The sequence below is a fragment of the Caenorhabditis briggsae genome, assembly GCF_000004555.2.
Source record: "Caenorhabditis briggsae complete genome, chrX, whole genome shotgun sequence".
In the NCBI taxonomy this organism is placed as follows: domain Eukaryota; kingdom Metazoa; phylum Nematoda; class Chromadorea; order Rhabditida; family Rhabditidae; genus Caenorhabditis; species Caenorhabditis briggsae.
Window position 1 is genome coordinate 11,298,315 of NC_013491.2, and position 13,664 is coordinate 11,311,978.

Consider the following 13,664-nt stretch of genomic DNA (forward strand, 5'->3'; position numbering starts at 1 on the left):
TGTATACCGTTAGAGTGAGCCGGATTCCGCATGGGCCAAGTACTCTTCCTTTCTGAACTTTTGCATCCGTTTTTATTCTTTAATTGGGGACTAGAGTGTATTTTAAAGTATATTGAATTTCTAAAATGTGTCATAAAATTTACAATTGTCTGCTCCCCAAAATTTTTATTTGATCTGTGTTCTACCCACTGTATTGACTCCAATCAGTATAAGTTGCTTTCAAAACTACAGTAAACTATATCATTTTTGTAATAGGATAGTTTTTATCCAACCAACTATTTCGGTACAAACCAAGTTACTTTCCCAAGATCTCTTGAGATTTCCTCTAATGAGATGCAATGTGTATAAATGAATGTCAACAGAAGTTTTGAATCTCGGAAAAAAAAGAGAGGGAGAGATCTCTTTTGTTTTGGCGCCGTTCCATCTTCCATTTATTTCCTTTTTCGATCGTCTAGAACATTCCACCCTCAATTTAACGGGTCATCTTTCAAAATTGGGAGTTCTGTTTGCAGAGACTGACTACGATAAAAACAGCTTTTCAGATTTTTTTTTGCTTGCCAATTTTCTTGTCTTGGAAAGCTGGAAAACATTGGAAAACGTATAATTTCTGATTTCGAAGGAAAATTTAGATTTCTTGGTTTTTCGGATAAAAAACGAAGAGAAAACAGTTAATCTTCTGTGTTTGTGTTTTTTCATGGGAATTCATTTTGTAACCTACAATTTCTTTTGGATAAATTTTTGATAAAACGTTGCTGCATTTAAAAAAAGTTACCCCAGTTTTCAAAACTTTATGAATCACAAAAATCGGCCAAATACTGCAATTTAAGACCCTCGACTAGGTGGGCAATTTGAAGTTTTTCTGGAAAAAATAGAGTGGCTCCTTGTCATAAAACAGTTAATTTCAAAATCATGTAAAGTCAAATTAGAAACTCTTCATTTTCCGTTGAAAAATGTCAAAACTCGAAAGATATGTTTTGATTTTTCCGTTCAAAGCTCAACGAAATTAGCTGATTTTTGTACACTTTTAACAAAAAACTCAAATTTTCGGATGAGATTAGACCACCTCTAATTGAAGAGCAAGCAACAATATTCTCCGGTTACATTAGAAAACTTTTGCGTGTATAGTTTTATCATTCAATAAATCATGCAAAAACTAGCTAAAATAGTTTAAGCAGTTTTTCAAACTACTTGTTCGAGTACCGTTCTTTTATTTTTTGCAAGAGATGTAGTAGGAAAACCTGTTTGTCGAATTTCAATGAATTCGTTTTGGTTCATGCAAATGTTATTAAAACAAGCGAGGAAGACATTTTTGACATTATAATGGATATTTTATCAATTGATGTATTTTTGATAATTTTTACAGGAAACAAGAAAATTGACTCAAAGTTGGCGGTTAGAAGGGTTTTGTTACAATCTTCAAATCATAGAAATCATATTTTAAGAGGTAATTTTTAAGTATTTTAAAATGCAATCACAAGTTTTGAAACTCTGTCTTTGATTATTTTATTATTTCATAAAAATATTTTATCCAACTATCTGATCTCTATTTTTGTTTCAACTTAGGATTTGTTAAATGTTCATTTTCTCTTTTGGGAATTTTCCATGCTTTTTTTAAGGTCAGAAGAGTACATATATCCACGTGATTTTGAGTATCTAAGTTTTCTCATTGTTTATATTTTCTAATAAAACTATATTGGAACAAAAATTTCAGAAACATCAATTTTTACATATGCCATTAGATTACCGTAGTCAGGCTATGTTTATTACGTCCAGAAAAATGTAAATAATGACTACAACCATTACTGAGAGCGGAACTATGGTCCCATTCGCTTAAAACTTGCTGTCTGGGTCAATAAAACTTTCCTATTCTCATAATCTAGAAATAAATTTATGAACGATTAGAACAGCATTTTATATATCTGGAAAGAGTCTGCATATAGCCATGTTTATATTTAGTCTAGGGGTATTCAGGGATATACTACCACAAACGCATTCTCCTATTTATTATAAACTTTCAACGTACCACTGTTTTGAGATGTTTGCTTGTTTTTCAAAAAAAATATTTAGGCACAAAAAGTAAAGAGAGTCTGAATAATTTAAAAAATGCAAACGCGATGTGTTTTTCTGGAGGTCCTTAGTTTTAAAAACACTGTCAATTTTCGATAATTATCTTGATTCAGGTTCTTACGTTTTCCATCTAGTTGTGAAAGATATACAAGTAATCTTGAACATTTTTTTCCGCTTCTGTTTTCTGACCTAAAACACATTGCTCCTCCTTCCTTTTCCCCTGCACCACTCCTTATTTTTCTTGATCCTTCTAGAACCGCTCTGTCTAATTGACTTCATTTGTGCGCACTTCATCTTGTCGCATTCATTGTGATCAACCTCATCATCCTGCCATACAATTCCCAAAGCAAAATCCGAATATAACTTTGAGAGCACGTGTCGGCGCACCTCTTCTTTTACTTTTTCTTTATTCCTATATTCCAGTGTTTTTATATTTTGAGATCTCTTGGATCTATTCTCGTTTATGAATGCGCATATCTGTAATTTGAGCAGAAACAAATATGTTTTAGGAATAACACAACCCTTGTCAAGGAGAGAGAAAAGACTTATCCCCAACCAAAGAAAAATGAAGTCCAAGAGATCGTTTATTCGTGCGATTCTTTTCGTTCTTCGTCTACAGAAAAATGTTAACGTTCGCCGTAATCAGTCCCGTCGGAACACCATCTTCACTTCGAGAAACATTACGCGGTAAGTGAATCAATCCACAGAAAAAACCAGACTGCTAAGATGTTTTCTGTTTTGAGCTGGTTTTTTTGTGTTTGGGTTTCTATTCCATTTTTTTTTCATTTCGACAGTCGCATGTCGCTAAAATTCACATAAGCGATTCTGGACGTTTCCTGATGTTTTTCGGTTTTCTTTGGGGGTCTTCTAGCGTTTTCTGTGATACTCTTCTTCCAAACTGAGCTCCAGATTTCCGTTTTTCAAGATTTCGGATTTTTGGTCGGCTGTGTGGCTCACACTCCTCCTTCTCACTCATTTTTGTCTCATTCAAACATCTGTTTCATTTTGACTGAAGTCTTTTTGCTCTGTTACTACACACAGAGGTAAATATCGTTCTGTTCTAAACAGCGAGAATATTTGGAACGCAGAAAAATGTTATTTTTCAAATTTCCTCCAACTTCTATATTCTTTCAGAGGAAGAAAAGAAAGTTACAGAGGTGAGCGTGTGAAAAACAGTCCACAAATGTTTTGTAAAGTGTTCAAATTTGAGAAAAAGTAGAGGAACCCCTCTTTGAGAACTTGAAGAAATCCAGGTCCGTTTTGGCCTAAGTTTTCAGTAATTTCTTATCTGTTTTTTCAACAAAATTTTCGAACATACAATTTGTTTTATTGTACTTAGAATTGAATGAAACTTCATATCTCAGACTTTTTTCTTGACTTTCTTTTCAATTTTTTCTACTAATCGAACTGGCGATATATTTGAACAATGAAAAAAACCTAGAGACTGTCTGAAATATCGATTCGTCTGAAATATTCCATTCAAGAACTTGAGAAAATCGTCTTTGAATCTGGTTTTTTACAAAAACCGGGATTTCGGTACTGGGACTGATGTTTTGGCTAAAACTGGCAAGCGAATTCTGAAATTTTCATCGTCTGAGTTATCTGAAATTCCCTTTTCAGAAAATGTGCTGAAGTTTGATTCTATTGTAAAACTTTCTGTTGGTATACCAAATTTTCTTCTAAAAATTCATCTGTTTGATAGTTCAAAAAACCAAATGTTTCCATTATCAGCAATCGTTTTGGCATCATTCTAAACCTCACCCAAATTCCTTTTCGAGTACTTTTCACTCCTTGTTTACTATTTTGTGATGTCAATATACACCCACAAAATCTGAAATATTTGTCTGCTCAACATCACATTATTATTCTAAACATCGTATTGTCGCCAGATGTCAAAAATTACACGAATTGGATTTTCACTACAAAGAAGATCAAATTTGATTCTCATTTCTTTCCGCCAGAAAATTTTGAAGTCTAATGCGGTACTCTCCGTGTTATGGGAACTTTGCTGATAAGGTAAAAAATGGGTTCTAAGGTCTCGGGGGTTAGAAACAGAAAGAAAGGAATGTGCAAGAACGAGGACCCATAAATCATGGATTTAAAGAGGAAGAAGACCAATTGACATTACAGATGACATGTGCTTGTTGATGAAAAAGAACCACAATAGAGGGTGGTGGTGGGCATAGTTTTTTGTTGGGGAAGAAGGAGGGAATCCCGAAAAATAAACTATTTAAAATGTTGTCTCCGGATTTCAGATGCGAATCTACCAAGCACCGCCGTCGCTCATCGCACAAAAGTACCCAACGTCACCGGAACAGTGCACCGAGCAGCTCGTACCCACTCCGGTTTGTTTATTTGTTATGTTATCAGTTGCTGGTTTTTTTCCGGGTGTGAGAAATGAGAAGAAGAAGAAGGAAGCAGTTATTCTTCTCTGTTCTCTATTGATCTTTAAATTACAAAGCGAAATTCCTTCAGGTCACCAAGTGTCATTCGTGCCTCGTTTCTCGACAATCACCACAATCAGCAGGACAATCTTTGTGATTTCGGTTAGTTGTGGGACCCTTTTCTCTCTATGCAACTTTTTGAAAAGTGTGTTCTTTGAGCTTCTAAACTTATTCTTGTCGAGTCTTATCTATAAACCAAAACCTTTGACGCAAAAAAGAAAGCGTCCAGCAAAAAATTCATAATGAAACTATAGGAAATTCGAACTGACACCTAGTGTGTTCGCCCCCACTCACGCTTTTGTCCCCTCGTTTTCCAAAAATGTGTCCATCCGTTTTAAAATTGCCAGTCATTTTGTTCTCCCTCTCCTTCTTCTTCTTCTTCTTCACATTCTTTTATTGGAACCAATCTTGACAAAAACGGAATAGAAGATCAAAAGTTTTCTCTGGAAATTTTGTTGTAGAACTTTCGCACGTTTACGGTGCCTCCTCCTATATTTACTTTCAACATTCCAATTTTCATTTGATTTTCATAAAGTGATAATGTCCGGTGTATCAAGTGACTGGTGTAGAGAAATCAAAAGATGGAATTTTTTGAAATTGTCCAAGCACTCACTTTCTTCTTCTTTACCTTTCTTATCAACAGAAAACTGAGTTCTTCAGTTTTCACTAATTCGTATACTTTTACCGTTTTTTTTTCCATTTCTCCCCAAAGTGTTTGTCAATCTTTGGTTCACTTATTATCTACGAAAAACTTGTGACCACTAATTTTTATTCCATACTGATTTTCGTTTTTCTCAATAAGTATGATAATCGATTCAGCGACTCGGCCGGTTCAAACGTGATAAAGTTGACGAAAAAAAGATATTTTGGTCAGAGTCACAACCATTATCAAAAATTGCGAATTACTCGTGTGCACATATGTGCATACGAGAGATAGTGTATTGTTGGGACACGATTTTGTACTTGATTACTGGATTTCGATTACGATCCTTTTGAAAGAAAATGAAAATGGAAGTGGTCCAACTTTCCAAAATATGATCTCAAATTTCATTATTCTAATTTTCAAAACGTTAATTTTACATGAAATATATTCCTATAAGATATCATCTTTAAGAACCAAACAAGAAAAAAATCAGTATAATTTCGATTGGAAATTAAATTTCCAAATATTTGGTCCACAAGATGTTTAGTTGGAATCTTCCTTTTTTAGAGACTTTCGAAATTTTCTTTTTCTCAATGTTCAAAACAAAACTTTTTTCAATTACAGTCTTAAATGAATCATGCTTCAATGGTTTCCAACCTTCCCCAAGATCGAAATCTTCAAAATGTAGTCTTCGTTGAAATTCAGCAAAATCTCTGCACTAATTTTTCTGCAAATCCTAAATCTTCCTCAAATCACATGTACGAATGCATTCCATTAAAAAAAACCAAAACCAATCAAATCGTTTTTGCAGCAGCCCATGGATTCTAAAAATCTTGAGCTTCCCTTTTCTCATTCATAATTATTTTCCTAATTTTTTTGGACTTCTCAGCAAAATTATGAATTTTACAGGAGCCTTCTCCGCTATGTCGCAACCATACTTGGTTGGCCTCGACGATTCAAGAGGCCGACCTTTAATAAGTGTCTGCGCAGGAGCTGCTCACACTCTTGCATCCACTGCTCTTCTGTGTAGACAACAGTCTCTGGATGAACCAGCTACCAGGTATGTTTTCAGCATGTTGTCTTTTTTTTCAATTAAAATTTTTCAGAGCTTTGGAAAAGGTTGCATCTGGTCCGCTGCTTCGAGGTATGTTGTGTTTTTTATTATTGTGTTTCAATTTAGTTTTTTATTTTTCGTATCTCTTTTTTCCTGATAATATTGAAAACTCCTGCAACGTATAGTTAAGAGAAATAAGCAATATTGTATTTATTGTTGCGTCACTACATGTGAGAAAAAAACAGCAAAAAAGCGGGAAATTTTCTCATCCTCCTGTTTAAAAAAACAGTTTTTCTTCTTTTTCGTACCTTCCCGTTTTCCGTATTCTTCAATTCTTGAATTTTTTTCGAGCATTCATGAGACGACTGAAACATTCCCTCTCCCTTAATTTTAGAAGTAGATCCAGTGAACGTGGAATCCGTTCCAGACTAGTACATTCCGTCTCAGTTCGTTCATTAACAAGTATTATCAGAGGTAAGGGCAAAGAAAAATTCAAAAAAGAACTGATAGTAAAAAACATCATCGAGTCTGGAAAATTCTATTTTTGGATCATCAAAACCGGAGACAGTTGATATTTTTTCTGTTTCATACTAGTGCATTTTCGAATGACCGCTCAATTATAATGACACATGTTTCATTGGAATTTCTGAATTTTGCTTCGATTTTTACGAATTTCGAACAGCCAGGTTGGTGTTGGTAATTTAGCATGCGGCGGTGGTCAAATTGATGAATGCTTTGTTGACCTGATTCAACTGTTTCTATCCTTTTAGATTAACGCCGAGACGCGAACCGCTTTCGCGCATCATCCTTTCATCCCTCTACCAATCATCATTTGCATACTTATCTCATAAAGGCCACTAGCAATTTACTATAGGATAAACTAGGCACTGATGAAGGTGTCATATTTTTTAATTTTGTGTATTTTTCAGGAATCTCTGTTCAAAGACAGTCTAGTGTAGAGTTCAGCGAGCGCAGAAGAGCCGAAGATGCACAGAAACTGCAGAAGAAAGCAATCAAGACTAACATGATCTCAATGTTCGGTACGTTTCTAGACCATACTAAAGTCACTGTATGAGCTTTAGAGCCAAGAATTCGAAAAATGTTTCCGATACAAAGTCCAATCACGAAATCCATTAAATTCACTTTTCCCATGAACTTGCACTATTGAAAGGGCAATGATTCAAGCTTTTATAAAAACCACCTACATCTGTTCTGGATTTCCAGTCAGATAGTTTCATTTGAAACATTCCTGAACATGTGGAAAAAATTTTCTATTTCTAAAATTGCTGCCCGTGAGTTTCGTGTATTTATTATTTCTAAAATTCTGAGTACAGTGACCTTCACAAGGAAGCTCCAACGGTTTGTAAACCAGGATTTTCTGGAAAATTTTCAAGAAAAGTGGAAAATAGCCTTTCTAGACTTTTCTGAAAATTTTAGAATCCGCTCGCCATTTCAAGCAGAGTTATATATGTTCCAGCACTGAAGCCATTTTCAGTTTTTAAGTTTTTTACAGAGTTTTCAAAGACAATTTTCTCAAGTTCTAGAACATTTCAGAACATGAAATTGATTCTGTTAGAATCAAGAAAAAAAATTTCATATTTCAAACTTTTTCTCGAAAAAATATTTTTTTTCAATTTTTGAATAAATCTGGAAAACCGTGGAAAAACTCAAAAATAAAAAATCTTATATTCATTTTTTATTATATTTTTCATTTCAGAACATAAAATTAATCGTGTTGCACTGAGAATTGAATGAAATTTCAAATCTCAGACATTTTCTCGAAATTTTTTGAAATGTTTGGAAAATTTGAAAACAAATGCTCAAGAAAATGTCTGAAATTAGAAATTTGACAGAAAAAATCCATGTTCTGAAACGTCTTAGAATTTGAGAAAATCGTCTTTGTTTCGGAATAAAAACGCGATTTTTGGTACTGAAACTGATGTAACTCGACTGAAACTGGTGAGCGGATCCTAAAATTTTTAGAAGTGTCTAAATTTGCTTTTCTGAACTTATCCTAAAATTTTCATAAAAATCTGGGTTTGCAGGGTTTTTATCTTCCTTGTGAGTACAGTAACCATCCATAACAAATTTTTAGGCGCTATCATCGCTTGCGAGCAGAATGATGTTGAGGCTCTAAAAGTGGTAATTGATAAAAACCAGTTTGATGTCACCAGCGCTGTTAACGGAAACTATGAAGCTTATCCAACGAAATGGTCTCTTCTTGACATTGCCATCAATCTGAATAATGTCAAATGCGCTCTGCTGCTACAGGAAAGAGGTGCCATTGAGTCATTCCAATGTGAGTTCTAAAAATAGAAATCAGACTGAAAATAAACACAACCAAGACTATTTCAGTTAACACGCTCGAGAAACGGAAGAAAGCCGTGGCGGAAGCGCTGGAGATGTCAAGAACCAAATTTTCCGAGCTGAAAAAAGCTCCGCATTCAAGAGTGAGTTGGGTTGAAATTGGGCTCAAAATAAAAATAGACATTGATGAATATAGCTGAACTAAAAACAACTAAAGATTAGAAAAATTGAAGACCATAGATTTTTTTCAGGATCATGACAAAAGAATGAGCTCTCTCCAAATCCATTTGAGTTTGTTGAAGCAGATGGAGGATTTTTTGGAAAAGACGGTCAAGCCCAAAATGTTGCAAAGTGTGTCGGTTGAAGCGATTTCTCATTCTCGTGCACTTATCCAGTTCAACTACAAGGAGCCCCAGCCAAGCATTGTTCTCAAGTTCAAAAGTGAAAATTATAAGTTTTGTCAAAAATTTCTATTTGCATATTTTAGTTCAATGGTCTGACACGGAAGATTTCAAAACCGTAATTGGAGAGATAATAGAGCCACGGCCACTGGAGAATCGAATTATCATTCATAACCTTGAACATGGCAAGCATTATTTCTTTACTATCAGCTGTATTGGAGTAAATGGAGAATCAAAACCAATGGTTTGTTGGCCAGGGAGAATTGAGATCACCAGTTTCGATGATGGAGAGAAGCGTGAGACTTGGTCTGATAGACAGGAATCGATGAACAAACTCATGGAAGAAGTGGATAAACATCGTCAGAGTCTTGTCTGGCAAAGAGGTATCTGAACGTATCATACAGTAAATGTATTCTGAATTTTGTAGTGTTCCCAATGGAGATCAATGGAAAAAAGCGGAAGAATGGCTTCCGGGAATTGTTCTCGGCCAGCACCAAACTTTCAAAACATGTGCATCAGTGAGTTCGGAATGAAATGGTGCAAAAAAAAATCTTTGTTCAATTTCAGTGGAGTCTATCTCGCTGCACTGATCTACACTGAAGGAAAAGTGTTGGTTACTGTAGACGATTGTGTTCCAATAGTTCCAGTTGACGAGAATGTGACCCAAGTTTCGAAAGATGATCATCATTGGTTAATCAAGATGTCAATGTGTTGGGACCAAATCAATGGTCTTATGGATGTCAATCCAAGCGCCTACTCAAATAATGTTTCGTTGAGCTTCCGCAGTAAATTGATCAATGCCGCATTTTCAATGCAAGAAGCTTTGGGTATCCGCAATATCGGACATATTCACTACATGCCATTGATCTATGACAACTGCTTCTTCCTGCTCACCGTTCGATTCATTGAGCCGACTGTCACTTTTCAGGTTTGAACTGTTACCTGGAACAGGGAATAACTTAAAATATTCAGACAATCACTCTCCGCTGGATGCCATTCAACAAGCTTCTTCGCAAGAAAATGCCAACTCCAGCTGTGGACAACATGACAAAACAACTGCTTAACATTCTCAATTTTTACGAAGCTAGTCAGATACAATTGCAACGGTGAGAAAATATATGAACCCCTGAATTTTACCCTGAAAATATATTACAGCGGATTGTATGTGGGATATCTGAAGCTTCATTCCTCTCTGAACTCAATTCGGGTTGTTGTACCGGATGTGCTGCCATCGATGCTTCCATTCACTCGAGTCAGAGACAATCCACATCTCACCAGAGAGGAGTGGGAATGGATCAAAGTAAATTGAGAATCCAGCTAATAATCTTAAGACATTAATTTTTCAGTCAATCGATTTGAACGAGACCTTCTATGCTACAAAAGCTCAGGAGCGCATTCATTCTGACATTGCTCATGCGATCCATCGCCTGTTGAATGAATTGGATATCGATCCAGATTTGGTTCCAGGGACCAGACTCTATCATGCAGAAATTGTTCAACCAGATGACAATACAACCGTTCTTCTGGTAACTACTTCTATAGATTTTTTGCTCATCAACTTCTCTTTTTCAGATTCTCCCCCGAGCCGATGATGTCTGCTCTGCTCCAACAGGATCCACCAAAACTACAGAATATATTGAATCTAAGAGACAATGCAACAGTGTACCTATGCCAGTGTTTGATATGAGTATGCCAATTACCACAGAAAGTTAATTTATGACCCAATAAATTTCAGTTCACTTCCTCACCTACCAAACCAATTTCCTCACTTCCTATTGCAAATTGAGCATTTTCCTGGAACATTTTATGATGATCTCACAGTTCGAGCAACGGAAATGTTTGCTTGAAAATGATAGCAAAGTTTACAAAAATCAAACTGAAATTCTCACGGAGTTTCAGGTATGGGACATTGGAAGCTCTAGTTTTATAAATGTATGTTTCTAGAAACGCCTTGAAGAAATCTGGCAGAATGCTCGTTGGATCAGTCGAGTCGCTTCAGAAGCTCGCGACAAGCATGTCAAGTGAGAAACATATATTTTTAGTATTAAATTAAAATATTTGGAATTGCAGGGTCTCTAAAAATGCGATTCCGCTTACACGCTTCATGACTGCACTCCCACGGAATCCAGAAGAAGTTAGAAAGGAGGAGAACGAACGAGAGAGTTTTAAAAGGGTTCAACAGCGAAGAAGAATGAGATTGGAGCTTCTTGGCAATCGGTTAGCATCTAGAGATGAATCAGATACAGATGAGGAGTACGAGTTTGTGATGAGCAATGATCCCAACCCACGAACCAATGGTTTCCTGAAGTCAGAGCAGCCAAGATCGGTTCTCAACTCCCCACAACAAAGTTATCGGGATATTGATAGGTAATGTTTTTGGAATTCAAGATGAAAAGAGAGATAAACTACATAACTGCAGCAAATCTTCAAATTGATTCTAATTTCAGTGTGTATCGTCGCCGAAGGAAAGTGTCAACCGATTTGGCTCTCGCTCTCAGCAACACGAGTCTCAATAATTTGGGTGTAGTAGAAGAAAAGAATCTGACCCCTGATAGACCGCAAATCAAGGAAGACAAAATAATCCTGGAGACTATAAATGTCATGGTCGGATTCAATTGTCAGGTGGCGAAGGGGACAAAAATAGCACTTTCAGTTGCACAGAGCACGGAAGCTGGAGAGGTAAAATAGCAAAATTTTTACATTTATGGATGTTGATGTTTGCTTTCAGGTTGTTAATTTTGTGATCGAGCAAATTGCAAAATCAGCAGCAGGAAATGACCAAGAAATCACACTGGCGGATAGTAATGAACTATGTCTGGTAGCAGCGATAGGTCAACGTGAACGTCGTCTAAAAAATGAGACAGTTATCCAAAGATTAGACAGGACATGGCTCAAAGGTAACTTTTTGATCAGGAAGAAAGACGGATTCATGAATGGCGAAGATATTGCAAACGAATCATTGGTCTAAATTATTGTACTGTATATAACCATTTACATTTATTCGTATATATTTTTCTGTATAGTGTGTAGAAAAACTGGTATTCCAAATGATTATTCAATACCTTATTATTTTTATCATTTTTTCTCGAACTCATTCTCATAACACTTTGTCAAATTTCATGCCAAGTAATATATTATAATATTTTTTTGCACCATTCCTGTCACCCCAAGTGTTTCGGTCCCCCTCCGAAAAAAAAAACGATTCCCAAGTTTCTATTCCATGTCCCAACTACCATTTCAATTATAACCAAAACGGTCCATTCTCAAAATTGACCCCTTTCCCCAAATAAACTGAATGATTTGAGATGATGTTCTGTATTTTGTGGTTGATTGCTGTTTTTTTTTAATTATATGATTTGGTACACACATCAAATTTTTTTTCTTTATTCTTAATCTCCTTCTTTTTCTCTCTTTTGCCTATTCTATTTTGTCATTAGGAATTTGCTTACCAATAAATCTTAGAATAATGGGAGAATCGGTTTTTGAAGGATGTGACCTACCACATAAAATCCACATGATTAAGTATTTCGATTCAGTTTTCTGATTAACGGCCTTGGACAGACTGTACTTACTGAAGAGGAATAGAACATCATAAAATAAAGATTTATAGATTTCGTGACTTTATGTTTGGAAACTAGAAACCGGTCAAAATTCAATGTGGTCGTTGAACGCGACGGAATGAAGTTTTCTGTAGAGAAAATCGTGAACCATAAACACCAAAAGTTGTTCTCGGGAACAAACCAGATAAAGTTTGTGATAGATCACTTTTCGAAAATTGACAAAAAATACTAGCCGTAACTCCTGGCAGGGCTGGGCGAGCGACGGGCTTTCGCGGGCAACGAATTGCAAAAATCAAACTTCGAGTAAAGGCGCAGGCAATGTTTTCAAAATATGATTCGATATCTTTTGAAATAATTGCTTGCGCCTTCAATCTAACTTTCGCATCGCAAGCGCGAAAATTGTGCGAAACTTCAAGGGCGAAAGCTCGCGCTCGCCCACCCCTGACTTCTGGAGTAGAAGACCATCCAAACTTTTGTGCTCAATAATCTCTATTGTTGTACAGTATCGAAAATTTATCAACTGAGAATGTGTTTAACATAACATTACTAATACTCTATTAGTTAACAGATTTTTAATATTTCTTCCAGTGATCGGCATGATTGAGCCCAAAGTTGACATCTTCGGCGGGCTTCTGTTAGAGGTATTCAAGAAATATTGGCTCATCGGGTACTTTGCTTTCCAAAATAAAATCGCGACGGACTAGGCTACGCAACATTTTTATAATTGGAAAAACAATTTACAAACATGTCGAACTTCAGAACTTTTTTCAAAGGTGAAAACCCGGGACCACTGTCCCGGCCTTCGATTTTCAAGTGATCTAAAAATCACGCTGGTTTTTAAAACAAATTACCGATTCTTAAAGGCACTTTGAGTCTTTAAATATGATCCGGTCTTTAAAGATAATTTTTGTTCTTTCAGGTTACTTTTTTTCTTGAAACCATTATCCTATTCTTTAAACATTGAGAATACAAACAGGTTATCTTTTTTGGTGCTAAATATTGCAAAATTGTAACAACGATCATCTAGGTTCTCATAAAACTTTCACTGTTGCAGATTTTGTTCAATTTTCGAAATATAAACTAAATTTGCATTGTTCCAAATTTAAAAATTATTTGCACTTGAAACATTTTTTTGCTGTGACACCTTTTCAAGGTTAATTTTACAATCCTTGTCAGTTTCTATGTTTT

General features: G+C 35.6%; 2 protein-coding genes across 2 annotated transcripts; both read left to right on the forward strand.

Moving 5' to 3' along the window:
* Positions 1-2,632: 2,632 nt before the first annotated feature.
* Positions 2,633-9,193, forward strand: CBG14788 (the record flags this gene model as incomplete). Its single annotated transcript, XM_002644729.1, has 10 exons — positions 2,633-2,754; positions 3,175-3,224; positions 4,323-4,455; positions 4,543-4,613; positions 6,064-6,214; positions 6,261-6,298; positions 7,138-7,248; positions 8,304-8,455; positions 8,767-8,956; positions 9,003-9,193. Coding segments are annotated over 10 exons (1,209 nt in total), but the record flags the coding sequence as incomplete, so codon positions are not given.
* Positions 9,194-9,241: 48 nt separating this feature from the next.
* Positions 9,242-11,884, forward strand: CBG14789 (the record flags this gene model as incomplete). The annotated part of the gene is made up of 12 exons (XM_002644730.1): positions 9,242-9,299; positions 9,344-9,434; positions 9,484-9,844; positions 9,889-10,022; positions 10,072-10,216; positions 10,263-10,442; positions 10,489-10,603; positions 10,652-10,815; positions 10,861-10,937; positions 10,987-11,283; positions 11,364-11,595; positions 11,645-11,884. The coding sequence occupies 12 exons, from the start codon at positions 9,242-9,244 to the stop codon at positions 11,882-11,884; spliced, it is 2,094 nt and encodes a 697-aa protein (XP_002644776.1).
* Positions 11,885-13,664: the final 1,780 nt, after the last annotated feature.